A 20867-nucleotide genomic window follows, 5' to 3' on the forward strand; every position below is an offset into this window, starting at 1 on the left:
TGGTCCGCCAGGTGCATCTCGCTTGAACCACATTAGGTACATAAGTACATAGTCGATGCGCCATGGCGGCGGAACCAGTAGTAGGGTCGTCTCGGGTGGCGGCGGTGGAAACCCGCATTGACTCATGCGGCATAGCGACCATCAAGAGCGAAGAGATCAACCAGTACGACTTACGACTAGCATGCTTGACGCACATTCACGCCCGGTCATCGATCGTGTCCCACGATTCGCGGAAGATACCTCAAGGCTGGTTGAAGCCGGAGCGCGAGGAGGGACCCCTACCTTCGAGACTTCAATCATCGGATGGAGGTCGCCAACCCTTCGCTCTTCCGGAGCTAGGTGATCTGCCATGACCTCATCCATGGGATGCTGGCCCATGGGCCGGTGAACGGCGAGTACGGCCGACAATTGGGACAACTTCCTACACAGCCATCATTGCTAACATTCGCCATAATATCTAGGACGGGTGCGTCATCGTCCTAGCATACGTCTTCGACGTTGAGATGATCATCATGATCCCCTCGGTCATCTTGATCAGAGAGCAAAGAGTTAGCCACCGCTGCAAAAGATGTCAAGTTCGCCGGAGATTGGTGCGCTATTTGTATGTCATATTCCTATATGACAGCCCACTTCAGCGGCATGATCACCACAAAAAAATCAGCAAGGTGCTCACATGTGCAGAAATTGACACAATATAGTTTCTGTTAGACTGATTTATTGTAGCTTAGCAAACAGTTGCAAGGAATTTTTTTCACTGCTTCTGTTTTTAAGCACTGATTGAGATATACATATATGAATATTTTTGTAACCAAGTTTAGATGAAAAAGCACCGGTGCTGGTGCTCAAATTCCACAAAGTAGAATTATTGGGTGCAATATCATCTCACAGCTTGATGGTTTTCACTAACAAATTCAGTGGATGTTGCCAGTTCAAACAAATTAGGATTATTTTCCGTTCTTTAACAAAATATTTTTGACCGAAAGTTAGGATGTGTATTGCACAATGCACACTTACTAGTATCCAACACGTAAAATTCCAGTGATCCTTTTACAGGTCTAAGAAAAACAAATGAAATATCATGTGTACATGAGGGGATACATATGAATCTGCAAAATTTTACAATGAGAATGATCTATTTGGGAGCTGCACAAAAATTATGTGGTGATCTGCACAAAAAATTAGTGTTCTTCAGGCCTTAGAAAAAAAAAGTGATAAGGATGAATATGTAAGATTTTGTTTCGAAGGAAGAGAATGGACCAAGCCAGGAAGAGTTGCCATGTATTTTGTTTTGCTTGTCAGTTCGTTATGCAGTGTACTAACTGAAAAAGTTTAAACAATTGAGAGAACCATCCTCTAGTCTAAATAGTATATCTACAAGAAAAAGCAATGAGACCTAAGCCGCAAGTACAAAAGCGAGTTACAACCAGGAGCTCTCAGTTCTGTGTACACTCGATTTATCTCGAGCAAGACACACGCAGAATACATGCAGATGATATATGAAGCAAGATGATCTGATTTGTTGAGACTCTGGTGTAAGTCAGATTCAATTCAATGGGAGATTGTAACAGCCAGATTTGTGGCATCCTCTACTGTTTCTCCAACAGAAAGAAAAAGAAGGAACAGGGAGGAGAATATGTACCAGCAGTTAGATGAATGCTAATATTCTGGTAAAATCAGAAGGAAGCGGCCACACACTGATATAGCTTATTCAGCAGATTATTAATCCAGTTGCTTGACCCTGGCTGGAATGAGACTAAATATATAAGCAATGTACCCCAGCAAATTTAGCTGTGGAACGGTCTAAATCAGCTAGTACCGAGATACTGGATTCAGATACGCATATCATGACGTTTCATCAGATTCATCACATCATCAACCTAATATACAAACAGAAACTACAAAACTAGAGAATTATATTGAAATTAATGTTTGTCGCTTAGGGGGTGAGGGAATTCAGATAATTATCAGAACTAGTTATTTAAATAAATACAAGTTTGAGAAGTCAATGGTATAAACTGACCTCCCCACAAGGCTCCATGGTATCAAGCCATTCTTCCGAAAATGGTGCCAATTGTTTAAAATGAATTTTAATCATGGTGATACACTGACCATATTAACAGCTGAACTTCTTTGCCCACTAGTGGACTATGTAAGCAAGCTCCCATATTGTCTTCAGTATTGGGTTCTTCCAATGAGAATTAGGGTGACAGAACATTACTCAACATATATTTCCTGGCATCCTATTTCTCAGATGCATGTCAAAAACACTGAAAGTAGCATTACATTACATGATAAAATTACTATGACAACTGGAAGAGTGTGCCATGTAAAATTAGAACTGCGTACCTTGTACAGATTCTATAGATATAAGTGTGATGCACAGTTAAAATTAGAAGAGTGTGCCGTGAGCACAATGTGATCAGGACTGAGAAATTTATTGGCGTGTACAGGGATAATAAAAAGGTACAATCAGACCATCGTGCGAGGCATTTAGTCAAAATATCAGAATTTAACTCTGCTCAAGGAAACCAGAGATCTCGCAGATGAAATGACGCTTGGTCTTATAAATGGAAAACTCCAGGTTTTAGCCATTGAGAGGTTATTAGGACACAGCAAATTAAGAGCAAGAGCAAGCTGTAGGTTATTATCTCTCCACAATGCCTAAATTGTCATTAGGATCATGAAAAAAATCTTGATAAAATAGATTTGTACAAGTATCAGTTCTCATTCCAGATTACGCAGCCACGTATTCTGTTCATACTAACATTAAGTTGTTGGATGTGCATTTTCATATGGAAATTATTACATATGTGCCTTGTGTTTTGGAATATCTGGTACTACAAAAATGACTTTATATCAAAGGAATTAAAGGCTGCAGGACAATCTTTAAAGAGCTGATGCATATTGTATATTCATTTCTGCTGGATACAACTCTATTCAGGCCAACATGGTTTTCAATGTGTCCGCCTGGACGCTTAGGCTATAGAGCCCCCCAGCACCTTACCCGCTTTAGGCTCTTCGGCGGTAGAGCGCCCCCAACGCTTTAGGATGCCTTAGCGCCTTAAAAACCATGCAGGTCAAGCATTTTACCTAACAGCAAGTGAGGTACACTATGTCTTACTCAGGCTCAAGTAGCTCCAACATATACACAACCCAAGTTTGTAAAAGGAGAAACATATTTCTTCTAAACCCTACACTGTACATATATGAAGCAAGATTATCTGATTTGCTGGGACTCTTCCAAATCAGATTCAATTCAACGGAAATTGTAACAGCCAGATATGTGGCGTCATCTTAGTTATGCATCTTATATTTTTATATTTTTGTTCAGACTTGATACTTGAACGGCTGTGTGCATCTTAGTTATGAAGAGGCTGGGTATAATGCTTGAATATTTTGAGTAATGACGCGCCCTTTATCGAAAAATGTGGCGTCATCTATTGTTTCTCCAACAGAAATAACAAGACGAAAAATGGAGGAGATGTAACAGCAGTAAGATGATGTTCTGGTAAAATCAGAAGGAAGCGACTGCACAGTTATCAAACTTAATGAGCTGGTGCATATGGTCTATTCATTTCTCCAGACGGAATGTCACATTCATTTCTGCTGGATACAACTCTATTCAGGTCAAGCATTTTACCTAACAGCAAGTGACCTACACCCTATCTTGCTCAGGCTCAAGTTGCTCCAACGTATATACAAGCCAAGTTTGTACAAACTGAAACATATTTCTTATAAAACCTACACTGTAGACTGTACCATATTAAAAAAAAGTTCATATTTTCTATGCTTATTTTAGCCAAGAAATATAAGCCAAAGCTAGGAAACAATTAACTTTGTTAGCACGGAGGGAGTTATGCACTTTCATGATCACACAGAAGTACCTTGTTTCTAAAGTGTATATTAAGGACACAGCATTTCCTTTAAAAAAATAGCACGGTTGTGAACAATCAGATCACTAGTTGTTCAATTGCTGAGACTAAGAATTAAGAGTGTTTGTGCCGTGAATAGTAGCTAATGGGAAAAAGCTGCATGTTACCATCTAAACATCTAGTACACCAAAGGATACAAAAATCATATGTTAACATGTCAAAATTGAATTTGGGGGCACCTCCGCAGCACAATCAGCATCATACATATAAGTGAGCCCAGGAACACTTTCCTTGCAACAATCCATGAACTTCGATCTGATAGTCTCCTCAGAACAAGCAACTAATGCGTAAGGACAGAAGTTGTTCAGCAATTCCTCTACCAGCAGGACCTTCACGGCACGATGCCGTGGAACCTGATGCCTCTCCACGCTCAACATGAATTGCGTAGATCTCTTTGAAGTCCAGTGTACTCTGGCTCTAAATCGAACTCGTTGCTAGTCTTGTGACGAAGAGAATCCTCGGACAGTCTCAGAATGAGCAGATTTGGTCGCCACGGTTTAAAATATTCTGGCCAAGAATCTCCATTATGCTTTCCCAAGACATGCAGAGGCATAATCATCAGCCAGGCCTGGAAAGCTGCTCTTATAAGGATCCACAAACTTCTGCACAAACTTCTTCTGAGCCATCGCAGCAATTGTATAGTAGTCCCACTCGACACCCAGTAGTCCCTTCTGCCTGAGAACATCGAGCAAGGAGTGCCGGGGCATCAACCGCTTCTCAAGACTATACATGATGAGAACTGGACGTTGCGCAATGTACGGTGCCTGCAGAGAGGCGTCCCTCATCAAGAACTCCACAGCTCGCTGGATCTTTTTCTCAGATAAAGCCAGGACCTGCGGCGCCTTCTTCACAATCATCACTAGGTCATCCTGTGAAAACCCCAGCTTTCGCAACAGTTGTACTTTCCCGTCGAGAATGTCCTTGCTCAAGAAGGAGAGCGCAGCGAGTGCACGGGGGAACATCCCTGAGCCGCGTTCCACGCCTAACTCCTCCACGCGCGCGATGGCGCCCATGAGGACCTGGTGTTTCACGGTGAAGAGGCGACTGGAGTACATGCTTCCACCTGCAATGTCGGAAGCGCTTACCCCGCACTCCCGCAGGGTGTTGAGGTTTGGCTTGATCACCTTCTCGAGACTGGTGCTGAGGAGATCGCAGTTGGACTTGGCGAGAGGGAGCAGCTTGTCGTAGGTGCCCAGGGTTTGGATCCAGAAGAGGAGGTTGCCGCGAAGAGAGCCTGTGCGGCGCATCGAGAGGATGTCCACGATCTGCGAAGGCGAGAGGCCGATCTCGGTGAGCTCGGCGAAGCGGGGGGCGAGGACCCTGCCCACGCTGGCGGACAGGATGCGCGGGTCGGCGGCCACGGCGGCGGCGATGGCGGAGCGGGGGACGCCGCGGGCCGAGAGGAAAGCCAGGGCGGCCGCAGGCCTGGAGAGAGACGTGAGGTAGGAGAGCTTTTTGGAGGTCTTGATGGCTTGCTCTCGGGTGAGGCCGCAGTCGGTGACGAGGAAGTCCTTGACGGAGAAAGATTTGGGGGGAATGGATGCGGTCGTGGAGAGGAGGCTGTGGAGGGGAGCGAGGTGGGCGGCATGGAGATGGGACGGGAAGCGGAGGAGAGAAAGCACGCGTGACCGGAGGTGGCGGATCATGGCGTCACGGCGGAGGCGGTGGTGGCGGCGGCGGCGGCCAGCTGGGCAGAAAGGGTCTGAACTCTGAAGCACGTCGTCTAGAATTCAATGTTTGCATTGCTGAAAGGAATCCATCTATATATGAAAACATTTGGCTATTAAGGCTGGTGCCATTGCGGGCGAGAGAGGGGGCAGTAGCGCCCGAGGCGGGGCGAGAGAGGGGGCGGTAGCTCCCGAGGCGGGGCGAGAGAGAGGCGAGAGAGGGGCGAGACGAGAGCGGGAGGCGACGGCGCGGGCGCCGGGCGGTATCGCCCGCTCCCGCCCGGCTACCGCCTGCGTTGGGGGCGAGAGGGAGGCGAGAGGCGGGCGAGAGTGGGGCGGTAGCGTTGGCAGCGAGAAGGAGGCGAGAGTGGGGGCGAGGGAGAGGCGAGAGAGGGGCGATAGGCGGGCGAGAGGGCGTAACGGCTAGTTGACGTGGCGCGATCTGATTCGTCCACGTCAGCTAGCCGTTGGGGTAGCCGTTGCTGGTTCAAAAAATCCGAAAAAAGCCAAAAAAAAACCCTAAAATTTCATCCCCGCCCCCTATAAATACCCCCCATATGGTTTCACTCACTCCACACCCATTTCATCTCATTCATCACCTTCACTCTCTCAAATCTTCTCCACCATGTCCGGTTGGACTCCACCAGATTTGACCACGTTCACGGATCTGTTGCAGCCCGACGGGTCACCAATACACCTAGATGATGTCTCTCCAACACATCGTCGCACCAATGTCGGTTCTTCGCCGCTTCCCCGAGTTTTATACTCCTCCGGCACACCACCTCCGGGGCCATATGGGCCATACGCTCCACCTCCGGCGCCATATGGTTCATACCCTCCGCCTCCGTATCCATACCTCCAACCACCTCCAAATGCTCCACCTACAGGTAGCGGGAGTGGCACTGTACCTCCTTACCCACCACCTTCGTACGGTTCATACCCTCCACCTCCGTATCCATACGCGCCATATGGTCCGTACCCCCCACCACCTTCTGAAGCTCCCGCTCCAAGCTCCGAGTCCAATGCCGCGGAAACAATCGTACCACCGCGTGCAAAGAGGCTTGACCGGATCGTTGCGGAAGAGGAAAAACGGGTACTTTACTTACCCATCACATATTTATTTCGGGGTTGGTTCTTGCTTGGATTTTTCACTAACAATATCTATTTCGGGGTAGGTTAATGCTTGGCTTTTTAACTCCAAGGACTCCGTTGCCGGTAATTGCAAGACCGGCACTAGTTTTTGGGGTCAGATAGCTGCAACCTTCAACTCTACCTCGGATCCTGCCCGTCGTCGGACCTCGAAGCAGCTGAAGGATCATTGGAACGCCTACAACAAGGAGGTGTCCCTGTTCAATTCATACCACATCCAAGAATCAGAGTTACGTCAGAGTGGAGCAGACGATGATATAGTCATGAAGGTGGCAATGGAGAGGTACGCGAATGACAAAAGAGTGACTCAGCCGTTCAGACGGCACCACTGGTGGCTAGCTGTTCGCAATGAAGCGAAGTGGAAAGGACAACATGGTCCTGGTAGTGGAACCGAGTCCACTTCCAAGAGAAGCCGTCTAGGACTTTCTGGTGAGTACAGCTCTAGCGAGGTGACAACGGAGGAGGAGCGTCCAACGGGCCGCGATAGGGCCAAGGCCGCGGCACGTAAGGCTAGGAGGAAGGGGAAGGACTCCTCATCAAGCAGTGAGGTAGGAAGTAAATCCTTCGCGATGAGGAACATGATGAAGGGTTTAGTGAAGGCTAAGCTATTCAAGTAATGGAACAAAATGAAAGACCGATCAACCGACGACATGAACGAAGCAGAAAAGGGCAAACATGCGAAGGCCATCAAGATGGTGGAAAAAGAGCTTGGTCTGGAAGATGATGACGACGAGGAGGAGGAGCAGGAAGAAGAGGAAGAGGAGTAGAATTTTTATTTATTATGTAATTTAATTAATTATTATGTAATCGGTAACATTTTTAGTAGAATAAAATAATTTTCTTGCATTATTTTGAATGTCTACAAAAAATCGAGTGAAATAACTTAATCTGAAAAAGAAATGGTGATGTGGAGGAGAGAGAAGTGAGAGCTGGCACTATAGCCTGTGCACTGGCACCGTGGGGTGAGAGTGGGGTGAGAGTGGGGTGAGAGTGAGGAAAAAAGCTGACGTGGCAGGCTATAGTGAGGTGAGGCATTGGCACCACCCTTAGACCAGCTCTAACAGAACCCGTAAATTCCACCGGAACCGAACTTTTCCGGCGAATTTACGGGTTCGGGCCGAATGTGTCGCAGATCAGCGACCGAAATGATGGGCCGGCCCGTAAAATAAGTTCAGGGGCCCGAATCGGTCCCTGAACGGCCCCTATTAAAAGGGTTCGCGGAGGGGAGTTCGGGTCGCAAACCCTTCTCCCCTCCGCCGCCGCCCCTGACCATTTCCGGCGAGCAATCCAGCTCGCCCCAGCCACCGATCGAAAGCGCGCCGCCACGCGATGTCGTCCCGTCGAGGCTCCCAAGGCCGTGGCGGCGGCGACTCGCCGCCATGCCCGCCCGTCTTCCGCACCGACGCAGAGCGACGGAAGTGGAACCGGTCGGAGGGCGCGCGCAAGCGCAGCGCCCGCCGGTGGACGAACTGGGGGCTCACGCCCCCAGGGAAGCTCACCAGGTACGACAACGCCGGTGAGGGCTCGTCCTTCGGCCAGTCAAGCTGCACACCGCAGCTCCCCGTCGCGGACAACATCGACGACGAGGATCTCATCCTCGCGCGGTCGCCCACCTTCTCCGCCGGGGACTATGTCCACGGCAGCGACAAGGAGGACGTCGTCCTCGCGCAGACCAAGGCCATCAGCGAGGCGGAGGTTCGCGCGCACTTCCGCTGGGAGGAGGCAGAAGCCGTCCGCCTCGTCCGTGAATACGAGGCGGCCCGCCGGGAGGCCCGCGTCCGCCGCGTCAAGCTCGAAATCCGACGACGCGTGAAGCTCGTCGACGACAGCGTCGGCGCCCTCTGCCGCCGAACCTCTCCGCCACCACCGGCATCGCCGCGCGCGTAGGTCAATATAGTGGCCGCATTTTGCTTTAGCTAACTAGCGCCCGCCGGTGTACCAGGAACGTAGCTTTAATTTTATGAACAATGTATGTTTTGATGCTCAATCGGGGCATCAATTTGATGTCGAACTATGATCATCGCATAATTCCGCTTTTCAGTTCCACTTTTTCGGTTTCTAATCTGCGCCACTGCCAAATTCGAACGAACTATCGTTTTCGGAAGACTGAAAACCACTTTTTCGGTTTACACTTTTTCGGGTTCTGTTAGAGATGCTCTTAGTTCATTCTCATAATTGGTTCAGGTGCCTTAAAGAATAGTGGATGGTCGATCCCAGTGTCCGTACTTATTTTAGTGCTCCGCCAAAGAAGTGATTTTCCGTTGAGAGAATAATTCATCTCGGCGAGAGTGTGAGACACAAAATTAGGTGACAAACATATTAGGGTGAATTAGAAAAAAAACATGTGCTCAGACTGCCACTATTCTTCTTTTTTTGACTGGTCCGCCAGGTGCATCTCGCTTGAACCACAGTAGGTACACTAGTGCCCGTGCTTCGCCACGGCTTCCTCGTTTATCTCTAGTGCCACACACATGTTACATGTGCAAACAATGCACATAAATATTTAAGTAGATAAAAAATCATATAGTATTTAAAAATATTTAAAATTTACTTCACATAATTAATCCAGTGTGTATAAAATGCAAGTACATACATATTATCCCTCATTTTAAGAGACATTCTCCCTCAACGCGCCTAAGGTATTCGGCACAACATTATGAATGCTCGACGGTGTCACACCTCTAAGAGATTACAAACAACACACCACCCATGTTTTCCTCTCACCCGCAAACTCCCTGAACTAAAAATCAGGGCGCAAGCTTTAACAACCATCCCCGTACCACAAAAAGAAGGAGAAAATCTAGCGCAAGGGAGAAGAGAAAATTAGCTGCATTGCATGTGCTTATGCCCCATCGATCAATTTTTGTTTTTTACCAAAGGATGGATTCACCGATTAATCTCAACAAACCATATCTAACGGGGGAAGTGCTGAGCGTCTCCCGGCGGATCAAATCCCCCGATCCCCGGGGTCACCAGCCGTCCGATCGGGGCAACCCAGTGCGCGCCTTCGTCCGATCAACAACACGCATCCAAGACATTTTCTCCCACCTCCATCACGTGGGTGGACCTGCCATTCACATGCTCGGAACGAAAGAAATCCGGTCGTCGTCTCCACGAGCACATCGACCTCCCTGATGCTGCAAGCCTGTAACTATTGTGTCGCTAGCGTTAACTGGTTTAGGGTTTAGGGTTAGGGGATCCACCCTTTGAAGTGCCTCTCTTCCCACTAACCCCGCCGCCACACACAACAGACCGTGCGCAATACGCTCACGGGTGAGCGCGTGAGCGCACACCCCCGGTCCCATCCTAGCGAAGCTTTCCCAAGCGCTCCCCATTGCTCTCCTATCGATCCCTCACCCCGTCGCCTGGTTCCTCAGAATGGAGGCTCTCACAAAACAACAACGCCATGAGCTCCTTGTTTCCATGTCCCGGCGGCCCTCGAATCCTGCGGACCGGCCACCACCCGTAGCTCCATGCAGCAGGCTCGAGCCGCGCGTCTCGTAGCGCTGCTCACCCCTCGGTCGAACCCCCCCCCCCATGAATGATGCATCTCGCACCCTCGCCCCACCATAGCGTTACGCCTCCGCCAGGTTCCTGGTGTGACCTGCTTCACTCTTACCATGCTGCCCTTGGATCCATCCCCGCCGCCGCTCAATGGCTCGATCCTATAGGGTGCTCTGCGTTGATTTATTTTTTCCTTCTCTCTCTGGTTTGTTCGTTTCATGTGATATGCGCTTTCTTTTTTCCTTCTCCCCATGCTCACTTGCAGATGATAGGAGTTCTTTGCCAGCACGGTCAGACAACGAAACTTTGCTCGGTCACCACGTAGCTTTGACCCTGTTTTTTAACGTACTAAACGAACTTTTTGACATACAAAGTTTTTAACCTAGTATTTTTACCAGCTGATACCACCGATTATAACTATATTTTTTACCAATATACGATGAGTATCACTATATTTTGGTAAAGTTACTCGGGAGTCATGAGAAACAATTCATAGTCGACCGAGAGGGAATCTAGTTTATTCAGTCTAAGAGCCTAAGTGCCTAACATTACCAAAATGTTGCATTAGACCACTAATTGCCAAACTCACAGTAACAAATCAATGAGAACCAAATGAGGGAAAGAAACTTCTACAAACATTAAGTGCCATCATTCATAGATAGGTAAATTGATAGCGTACAGAAGAAACCCGGCCTGTAGGCTTTCACACGTGCTGGATCTTCTTTTTTCCGCTGCAGTTATGCTTCAGCCTAGTAATTTGCTATGATGCTCGTTATGGGAGAAAATGTATGAGCGGTGGCCTGCTTGCCCTTGTCGACGCGGATCATCGATGAACGGTTCTGCGCCAGCACTGTGCCCACGAGCGTGGACGTGGCGCCAGTCTCAGCCATCGCTACGCGGTCGCCGTAGCTCCGGTGCGCCGGGACCATCAGCACGTACATGGCCTTCTCCTGGCACCCAGCCTTGTCGGACCATTTGAGCACGCTCTGGAGGACGGGCACCGCGTCTGGGATGCGACTCCTCGCGCGCCGGCCCTCGGGACAGGCGGCCACGATGTTGCTAAGTGTCGCGAGGGCCCAGTTCAGCCCGGACGTGTCCCCGGTGACGGCGCCAGTCCCGTGGCCAGCAGGTGCGGAGCGTTCACCGACGCGATGGAGAGGCTCAAGATCGAGCGCAAGGCGTCGTGCCGCACCTACTCGGGACAGGAGGTTGCAGCGTGAGTGCCACCGGGTTGGGACGGGGCTTCCCTGTGCCGCAGGCATGCGACCATCTGTGCGACGCGCGGTGGAAAATCAATCGAGCGGCTGCTATTCCGGTGCTCTAGTGCTGGTTTTTCTCTGAAAAAAAACCGGAAATACAGGGCTGATGCATATCTCTTCCGCTGTCTACAGAGGACAGATTACCTTCCCTCCAGCATGCACAACATTAAAAAAACACACAAAAGAGGAGATAACTCATCGCACGGGAACACATCCAAGAAATACACAGCTGCGCGCCAAAATCTGAAATCTGATCTGCCGTAAACAAATAGTGAAAGCGAATCAGCACAGGAAAATTATCCTCTAGTTGAATAGTCCTCCAATTGAACAGAGAAGGAACCAATTGAATAGTGCGGCAATCAACACAAGTCGCTGATGGCTTCTTCTAGCAATGAAGGGAATGATGATGGCCATGGGTCTCACTCAAGGATGGTAAGAAATATGACTGTTTCTTCATGATGGATCATAGTCGCTTCGCAATTGTTTTTAAACCGTTTGTGGGAATTCTTCCAATCCTGCCATCCCCTCCATATGTGCTTCGTCAGGCATGCCATCAGCCTAGATGTACAGGAACACTTTGCAAAATTTATAGGAACACCGGCATGCACAAGATCAAATGATAATTTGTCCAGACTCAAATACTACCCTGTCGCCAAACTCATCAGAAGAATGACATTATGATTCTAATTGATCAAATACTAAATAGCTGCAGGGTAAGCAGTACTACCCTGTCGCCAAACTCATCAGAATAATGCCATTATGTACAGTATTGGCGTGTAGGGGAAATAATCGATAACAATCAGTGCATTTGTGTATTGACTAAAGTGAATATTAATTTATATAGGATTTACAAGAAACTACAGAAAATCTCACTGATGGAAGGGTACCAAAACATGGCATGAATTTTTATCAGAGGAGGAAGCTTATTCTTTTTATAACAAGTATGCTGAAACTATCGGTTTTAGCATTAGAAGAAGCAGTGGGCATAAACTGATGTGTATGAATTTGAGGCGTCACATAACCACATTCTCATCAATATAGCTAGTTTAACTCAAGAAAGTAATTCATAGAATGCAGTATCTGGAGAATGCTAGTTTAACCATATAAACCAATGTTTCCCGTAAACCAGCTCAATTAAAAAATTCATTTACATTACAACCGCACTAAAGCAATTCATAGAACACAAAAGTTGCTTACCTCTCCTTGAGCTTCCACCAGCAGACGAGGTCCTCCTATAGTCTCCTTGAGCCGCGGGCCTGGCCGCCTCGCCGATGCTGCGCCTAGCAGCCGTCGCATCTCCTCCACCTCGCCGCCGCGGCATCTCCTCCTCGCCACCGCGGGGAGTGAGACCAGCGCTAGCCCCGCTAGGCACCTCCTCCAAATTCACGCGCTGCCTTCCGCCGATACAATCCAGGCTTACGGCCAGTCTGATTAGCAAGGGGAAACACGCCGGCGTGGGAGGAGCAGAGGCGCCGTCGCGCTCAACCAGGTCGAGGCACCACATCCCTGACCCTGAGGTGGCGGAGCGACGAGATCCATCGAGGGGTTGCGGCTGGAGACGGAGACCGGAGGAACGGGACCAAGGCGGCACAGCCAGAGGTCTCCGCTCAGCTTCGCCGCTTGAGTTCTTTTTCAGCTCGGGACGAGGCTTGCAGGGGATGGATACAGAAGGGGAAAGGTAAGAAATCTGTGTACAGAGCGAAGGGATACATACGGAGTACCCTGTATTTCCGGTTGTTTTTTTGGAAGAAAAACCAACGCTGTGGGGTATGGGAATAGGAGCCGCTCGATGGATTTTCGACCGCACGCCGTACGGATGGTCGTACGCCTGCGGCACAGGCAAGCCACGTCCAGGTGCGGAGAGGAGGCCATAAAGATAGGAATTAGAGTACGGTTTTGCTATCAACTGAGATTTTCTTAAGTCTAAGTCACTTACAAAAAAGTACTTGAGTTGCACTTTTCTGTTAAAAAAGTGCAATTGCACTTTTCTGCCAGAAACGTGCAACTGGACTGAGTTGCACTTTTCTTTGAACTGCAGTTGCACTTTTCTGAATTGACTGAGACTTAAGAAAATCTCAGTCAACTGAGACATAGACACACCCAAATAATCACGTACCTTAACTTTCTGACCGAAGCAAAAGGGCCGATCCACAATATGAGGAGAAAATTCCGTGGTTGTTTGCGGTGGTATATTTTGGTATATTGACGTAGGGGTATTATTGTCCATCCTGAAAATGTGACACCAGGCATTCACCAGTTTGCTTTTAATAGTAGAGATAAGTACGTAGTCGATGCGCCATGGCGGCGGAACCAGTAGTAGGGTCGTCTCGGGTGGCGGCGATGGAGACCCGCATTGACGCATGCGGCATAGCGACCATCAAGAGCGAAGAGATCAACCAGTACGACTTACGACTAGCATGCTTGATGCACATTCACGCCCGGTCATCGATTGTGTCCCACGATTCGTGGAAGATACCTCAAGGCTGGTTGAAGCCGGAGCGCGAGGAGGGACCCCTACCTTCGAGACTTCAATCATCGGATGGAGGTCGCCAACCCTTCGCTCTTCCGGAGCTAGGTGATCTGCCATGACCTCATCCATGGGATGCTGGCCCACGGGCCGGTGACCGGCGAGTACGGCCGACAATTGGGACAACTTCCTACACAGCCATCACCATAATATCTAGGCCGGTGCGTCATCGTCCTAGCATACGTCTTCGACGTTGAGATGATCATCATGATCCCCTCGGTCACCTTGATTAGAGAGCAAAGAGTTAGCCACCGCTGCAAAAGATGTCAAGTTCGCCGGAGATTGGTGCGCTATTTGTATGTCATATTCCTATATGACAGCCAACTTCAGCGGTATGATCACCACAAAAAAATCAGCAAGGTACTCACATGTGCAGAAATTGACACAATATAGTTTCTGTTAGACTGATTTATTGTAGCTTAGCAAACAGTTGCAAGGAATTTTTTTCACTACTTCTGTTTTTAAGCACAGATTGAGATATACATATATGAATATTTTTGTAACCAAGTTTAGATGAAAAAGCACCGGTGCTGGTGCTCAAATTCCACAAAGTAGAATTATTGGATGCAATATCATCTCACAGCTTGATGATTTTCACTAACAAATTCAGTGGATGTTGCCAGTTCAAACAAATTAGGATTATTTTCCGTTCTTTAACAAAATATTTTTGACCGAAAATTAGAATGTGTATTGCACAATGCACACTTACTAGTATCCAACACGTAAAATTCCAGTGATCCTTTGACAGGTCTAAGAAAAACAAATGAAATATCATGTGTACATGAGGGGATACATATGAATCTGCAAAATTTTACAATGAGAATGATCTATTTGGGAGCTGCACAAAAATTATGTGGTGATCTGCACAAAAAATTAGTGTTCTTCAGGCCTTAGAAAAAAAAGTGATAAGGATGAATATGTAAGATTTTGTTTCGAAGGAAGAGAATGGACCAAGCCAGGAAGAGTTGCCATGTATTTTGTTTTGCTTGTCAGTTCGTTATGCAGTGTACTAACTGAAAAAGTTTAAACAATTGAGAGAACCATCCCCTAGTCTAAATAGTATATCTACAAGAAAAAGCAATGAGACCTAAGCCGCAAGTACAAAAGTGAGTTACAACCAGGAGCTCTCAGTTCTGTGTACACTCGATTTATCTCGAGCAAGACACACACAGAATACATGCAGATGATACATGAAGCAAGATGATCTGATTTGTTGAGACTCTGGTGTAAGTCAGATTCAATTCAATGGGAGATTGTAACAGCCAGATTTGTGGCATCCTCTACTGTTTCTCCAACAGAACGAAAAAGAAGGAACAGGGAGGAGAATATGTACCAGCAGTTAGATGAATGCTAATATTCTGGTAAAGTCAGAAGGAAGCGACCACACACTGCTATAGCTTATTCAGCAGATTATTAATCCAGTTGCTTGACCCTGGCTGGAATGAGACTAAATATATAAGCAATGTACCCCAGCAAATATAGCTGTGCAACGGTCTAAATCAGCTAGTACCGAGATACTGGATTCAGATACGCATATCAGGACGTTTCATCAGATTCATCACATCATCAACCTAATATACAAACAGAAACTACAAAACTAGAGAATTATATTGAAATTAATGTTTGTCGCTTAGGGGATGAGGGAATTCGGATAATTATCAGAACTAGTTATTCAAATAAATACAAGTTTGAGAAGTCAATGGTATAAACTGACCTCCCCACAAGGCTCCATGGTATCAAGCCATTCTTCCGAAAATGGTGCCAATTGTTTAAAATGAATTTTAATCATGGTGATACACTGACCATATTAACAGCTAAACTTCTTTGCCCACTAGTGGACTATGTAAGCAAGCTCCCATATTGTCTTCAGTATTGGGTTCTTCCAATGAGAATTAGGGTGACAGAACATTACTCAACATATATTTCCTGGCATCCTATTTCTCAGATGCATGTCAAAAACACTGAAAGTAGCATTACATTACATGATTAAATTACTATGACAACTGGAAGAGTGTGCCATGTAAAATTAGAACAACGTACCTTGTACAGATTCTATAGATATAAGTGTGATGCACAGTTAAAATTAGAAGAGTGTGCCGTGAGCACAATGTGATCAGGACTGAGAAATTTATTGGCGTGTACAGGGATAATAAAAAGGTAGAATCAGACCATCGTGTGAGGCATTTAGTCAAAATATCAGAATTTAACTCTGCTCAAGGAAACCAGAGATCTCGCAGATGAAATGACGCTTGGTCTTATAAATGGAAAACTCCAGGTTTTAGCCATTGAGAGGTTATTAGGACACAGCAAATTAAGAGCAAGAACAAGCTGTAGGCTATTATCTCTCCACAATGCCTAAATTGTCATTAGGATCATGAAAAAAATCTTGATAAAATAGATTTGTACAAGTATCAGTTCTCATTCCAGATTACGCAGCCACGTATTCTGTTCATACTAACATTAAGTTGTTGGATGTGCATTTTCATATGGAAATTATTACATATGTGCCTTGTGTTTTGGAATATCTGGTACTACAAAAATGACTTTATATCAAAGGAATTAAAGGCTGCAGGACAATCTTTAAAGAGCTGATGCATATTGTATATTCATTTCGAATGCTTCACATTCATTTCTGCTGGATACAACTCTATTCAGGCCAACATGGTTTTCAATGCGTCCGCCTGGACGCTTAGGCTATAGAGCCCCCCAGCACCTTACCCGCTTTAGGCTCTTCGGCGGTAGAGCGCCCCCAACGCTTTAGGATGCCTTAGCGCCTTAAAAACCATGCAGGTCAAGCATTTTACCTAACAGCAAGTGAGGTACACTATGTCTTACTCAGGCTCAAGTAGCTCCAACATATACACAACCCAAGTTTGTAAAAGGAGAAACATATTTCTTCTAAACCCTACACTGTACATATATGAAGCAAGATTATCTGATTTGTTGGGACTCTTCCAAATCAGATTCAATTCAACGGAAATTGTAACAGCCAGATATGTGGCATCATCTTAGTTATGCAGCTTATATTTTTATATTTTTGTTCAGACTAGATACTTGAACGGCTGTGTGCATCTTAGTTATGCAGAGGCTGGGTGTAATGCTTGAATATTTTGAGTAATGACGCGCCCTTTATCGAAAAATGTGGGGTCATCTATTGTTTCTCCAACAGAAAGAACAAGACGAAAAATGGAGGAGATGTAACAGCAGTAAGATGATGTTCTGGTAAAATCAGAAGGAAGCGACTGCACACTTGTCAAACTTAATGAGCTGGTGCATATGGTCTATTCATTTCTGCTGGATACAACTTTATTCAGGTCAAGCATTTTACCTAACAGCAAGTGACCTACACCCTATCTTGCTCAGGCTCAAGTTGCTCCACCGTATATACAAGCCAAGTTTGTAAAAACTGAAACATATTTCTTATAAAACCTACACTGTAGACTGTACCATATTAAAAACTAGTTCATATTTTCTATGCTTATTTTAGCCAAGAAATATAAGCCAAAGCTAGGAAACAATTAACTTTGGTAGCATGGAGGGAGTTATGTCACTTTCATGATCACACAGAAGTACCTTGTTTCTAGAGTGTATATTAAGGACACAGCGTTTCCTTTTAAAAAAATAGCACGGATTGTGGACAATCACATCACTAGTTGTTCAATTGCAGAGACTAAGAATTAAGAGTGTTTGTGCCATGAATAGTAGCTAATGGGAAAAAGCTGCATGTTACCATCTAAACATCTAGTACACCAAAGGATACAAAAATCATATGTTAACATGTCAAAATTGAATTTGGGGGCACCTCCGCAGCACAATCAGCAGCATACACATAAGTGAGCCCAGGAACACTTTCCTTGCAACAATCCATGAACTTCGATCTGATAGTCTCCTCAGAACAAGCAACTAATGCATAAGAAAGTTGTTCAGCGATTCCTCTACCAGCAGGACCTTCACGGCACGATGCCGTGGAACCTGATGCTTCTCCACGCTCTACATGAATTGCATAGGTCTCTTTGAAGTTCAGTGTACTCTGGCTCTAAATCAAACTCGTTGCTAGTCTTGTGACGAAGAGAATCCTCGGACAGTCTCAGAATGAGCAGATTTGGTCGCCACGGTTTAAAATATTCTGGCCAAGAATCTCCATTATGCTTTCCCAAGACATGCAGAGGCATAATCATCAGCCAGGCCTGGAAAGCTGCTCTTATAAGGATCCACAAACTTCTGCACAAACTTCTTCTGAGCCATCGCAGCAATTGTATAGTAGTCCCACTCGACACCCAGTAGTCCCTTCTTCCTGAGAACCTCGAGCAAGGAGTGCCGGGGCATCAACCGCTTCTCAAGGCTATACATGATGAGAGCTGGCCGTCGGGCAATGTAGGGTGCCTGCAGAGAGACGTCCCTCATCAAGAACTCCACAGCTCGCTGGATCTTTTTCTCGGAAAGAGCCAGGACCTGCGGCGCCTTCTTCAGAATCATCACTAGCTCATCCTGCCAAAACCCCAGCTTCCGCAACAGTTGTATTTTGCCGTCGAGAATGTCCTTGCTCAAGAAGGACAGCGCAGCGAGTGCACGGGGGAACACGCCTGAGCCGCGTTCCACACCTAACTGCTCCACTCGCGCGATGGCGCCCATGAGGACCTCGCGTTTCACGGTGAAGAGGCGACTGGAGTACCTGCCTCCACCTGCAATGTCGGAAGCACTTACTCCGCACTCCCGCAGGGTGTTGAGGTTCGGCTTGATCACCTTGTCGAGACTGGCTCTGAGGAGATCGCAGTTGCACTTGGCGAGAGTGAGGATCTTGTGGTAGGTGCCCAGGGTTTGGATCCAGAAGAGGAGGTTGCCGGGAAGAGAGGCTGTGCGGCGGATCGTGAGGATGTCCACGATCTGCGAAGGCGAGAGGCCGATCTCGGTGAGCTCGGCGAAGCGGGGGGAGAGGACCCTGCCCACGCTGGCGGACAGGATGCGCGGGTCGGCGGCCACGGCGGCGGCGATGGCGGAGCGGGGGACGCCGCGGGCCGAGAGGAAAGCCAGGGCGGCCGCAGGCCTGGAGAGAGACGTGAGGTAGGAGAGCCTTTTGGAGGTCTTGATGGCTTGCTCTCGGGTGAGGCCGCAGTCGGTGACGAGGAAGTCCTTGACGGAGAAAGATTTGGGGGGAATGGATGCGGTCGTGGAGAGGAGGCTGTGGAGGGGAACGAGGTGGGCGGCAGGGAGATGGGACGGGAAGGGGAGGAGAGAAAGCACGCGTGACCGGAGGTGGCGGATCATAGCGTCACGGCGGAGGTGGCGGCGGCGGCGGCGGCCAACTGGGCAGAAAGGGTCGAGCGGCGGCCAGCTGGGCAGAAAGGGTCGAGCGGCGGCGGTCAACGTTTATTGGAAGGAAACTGCTGGGCGTCCCGGGGATCTGATTCCCCAGCGCCGGATCAATCATTTTGACAGTTAGATTTGCATGTAGCAAAAAAATATCTTCGGGCAGCAAAAAATCACCCCCGGCAGCAAATGACTGAAGCAAAAAACGGTTCGTTCAGAAAAGAAAATAAAAAGACTGGGTTCGCCGGAGACCTCGTCGGAGACCACGTAGCAAAAAAGTTATGCTATTGTAGCAAAAAATGTTAATATAGCAAAACCCAATATCATCGGAAAATATTGACGAAAACCTCGCCGGAGACCTCGTAGCAAAAAATAATGCTATCGTAGCCAAAAAAAAATCCATATGTTGCAAACATAATGAAGACATTGTTGGAGGCATCGACGGAGACCTCGGCGGCGGCGGCACCGCGCAAAAGGTAGCAACACCTGGAACCACCGGTAGCTACGACGAACGACTAAGGTAGCAAAGTTGGCCTCCGCCGGTAGCAACACAGAATGCGTAAGGTAGCGAAAAAGGTCGCCGCCCAGAGCAACGCCGAAGGTCTAAGGTAGCAAAGTCCAAACCTCCACCGGTAGCAATGCTCGACGCCTGAGGTAGCAAAGTTGGCCTCTGTCGGTAGCAATGTCGGGTGTCAAAGTAGAAGCACCCCTAAGCTGCCAGCAGCAACTCGCCGGAGACGCGCAGGGCCGTGGCATGGAGGTGCTTGTAGCAACAACAAACCCCTCCTTGGCAGCACCTCTTTCAGCTCTGTGCACCGATGGCCAACACGAGAAGGTTGGGGAGGACCTAGACGGAGGTAGAGGTTGAGGTGAGAGTACGGCGGCGCGGGCGTGATTACGAAGATGGATGTCGGCGGCGGAGCAAGCTCACGGAGGTTGGGGCGAAGAGGCGAGGTTCCAGTGGGGCGCAGCGGAGGACGACGAGGTTGAGGCGCGGCAGAGTCCTACGAGGTTGGGCGCGCGGAGGCGGAATCCATGGTGCGCGGTGGCGGGGATCCATGGCGCGCTCGTCGGCGGCCGAGATGGCGGCGAGGAGCCTTGTCTCTAGGATGGGAGCGCGGGATTCGGCGGCAGAGGGTCGAGGTAGCGCCCTCACGCCCGAGAGAGGAGGACGAGTTCGTGCAGTCCACGGTGCGGCGCCCAGGCGGAGCCCAGCCAGTGCGCCCCATGGCGGCGTCCAGGACGATGACGCGGACGGCACCCAGGCGGAGCTTCGCCATGTCTACAGGAGTCGCTGCAGGTGGGTGGGGAGGCGCTGCCGTCAGCGTTTTGTGGGGCGGCGGGTGGGTGGTATGGCGCCACAGCCGTCGGGTGTGGCGGCGCTGCGGCCGGTAGCTGGATGGGACGAAGCTGCGCTAGGTGTGAGTCACGGAAAGAAAAAGGCAGGTGGGGGACGATGGGATAGACATGTAGCGGTGGTGGGTGATACGTCTCCAACGTATCGATAATTTCTTGTGTTCCA

The 20867-nt window shown here is 48.2% G+C and overlaps 2 protein-coding genes across 2 annotated transcripts; both read right to left on the reverse strand.

Moving 5' to 3' along the window:
- Positions 1-11290: 11290 nt before the first annotated feature.
- LOC124666121 lies at positions 11291-13174 on the reverse strand. The gene is made up of 2 exons (XM_047203474.1): positions 12709-13174; positions 11291-11766 (listed from the first exon to the last, which is right to left on the reverse strand). The coding sequence occupies exons 1-2, from the start codon at positions 13013-13015 to the stop codon at positions 11678-11680; spliced, it is 396 nt and encodes a 131-aa protein (XP_047059430.1). The 5' UTR covers positions 13016-13174; the 3' UTR covers positions 11291-11677.
- A 4566-nt stretch (positions 13175-17740) lies between these two features.
- On the reverse strand, positions 17741-19303 carry LOC124662471. The gene has a single exon (XM_047200305.1). It carries the CDS (start codon positions 19301-19303, stop codon positions 18182-18184), a length of 1122 nt encoding a protein of 373 aa, XP_047056261.1. The 3' UTR covers positions 17741-18181.
- Between the last annotated feature and the right edge of the window lie 1564 nt (positions 19304-20867).

This window comes from Lolium rigidum, chromosome 6 (genome assembly GCF_022539505.1).
Source record: "Lolium rigidum isolate FL_2022 chromosome 6, APGP_CSIRO_Lrig_0.1, whole genome shotgun sequence".
NCBI classification, from domain to species: Eukaryota; Viridiplantae; Streptophyta; class Magnoliopsida; order Poales; family Poaceae; genus Lolium; species Lolium rigidum.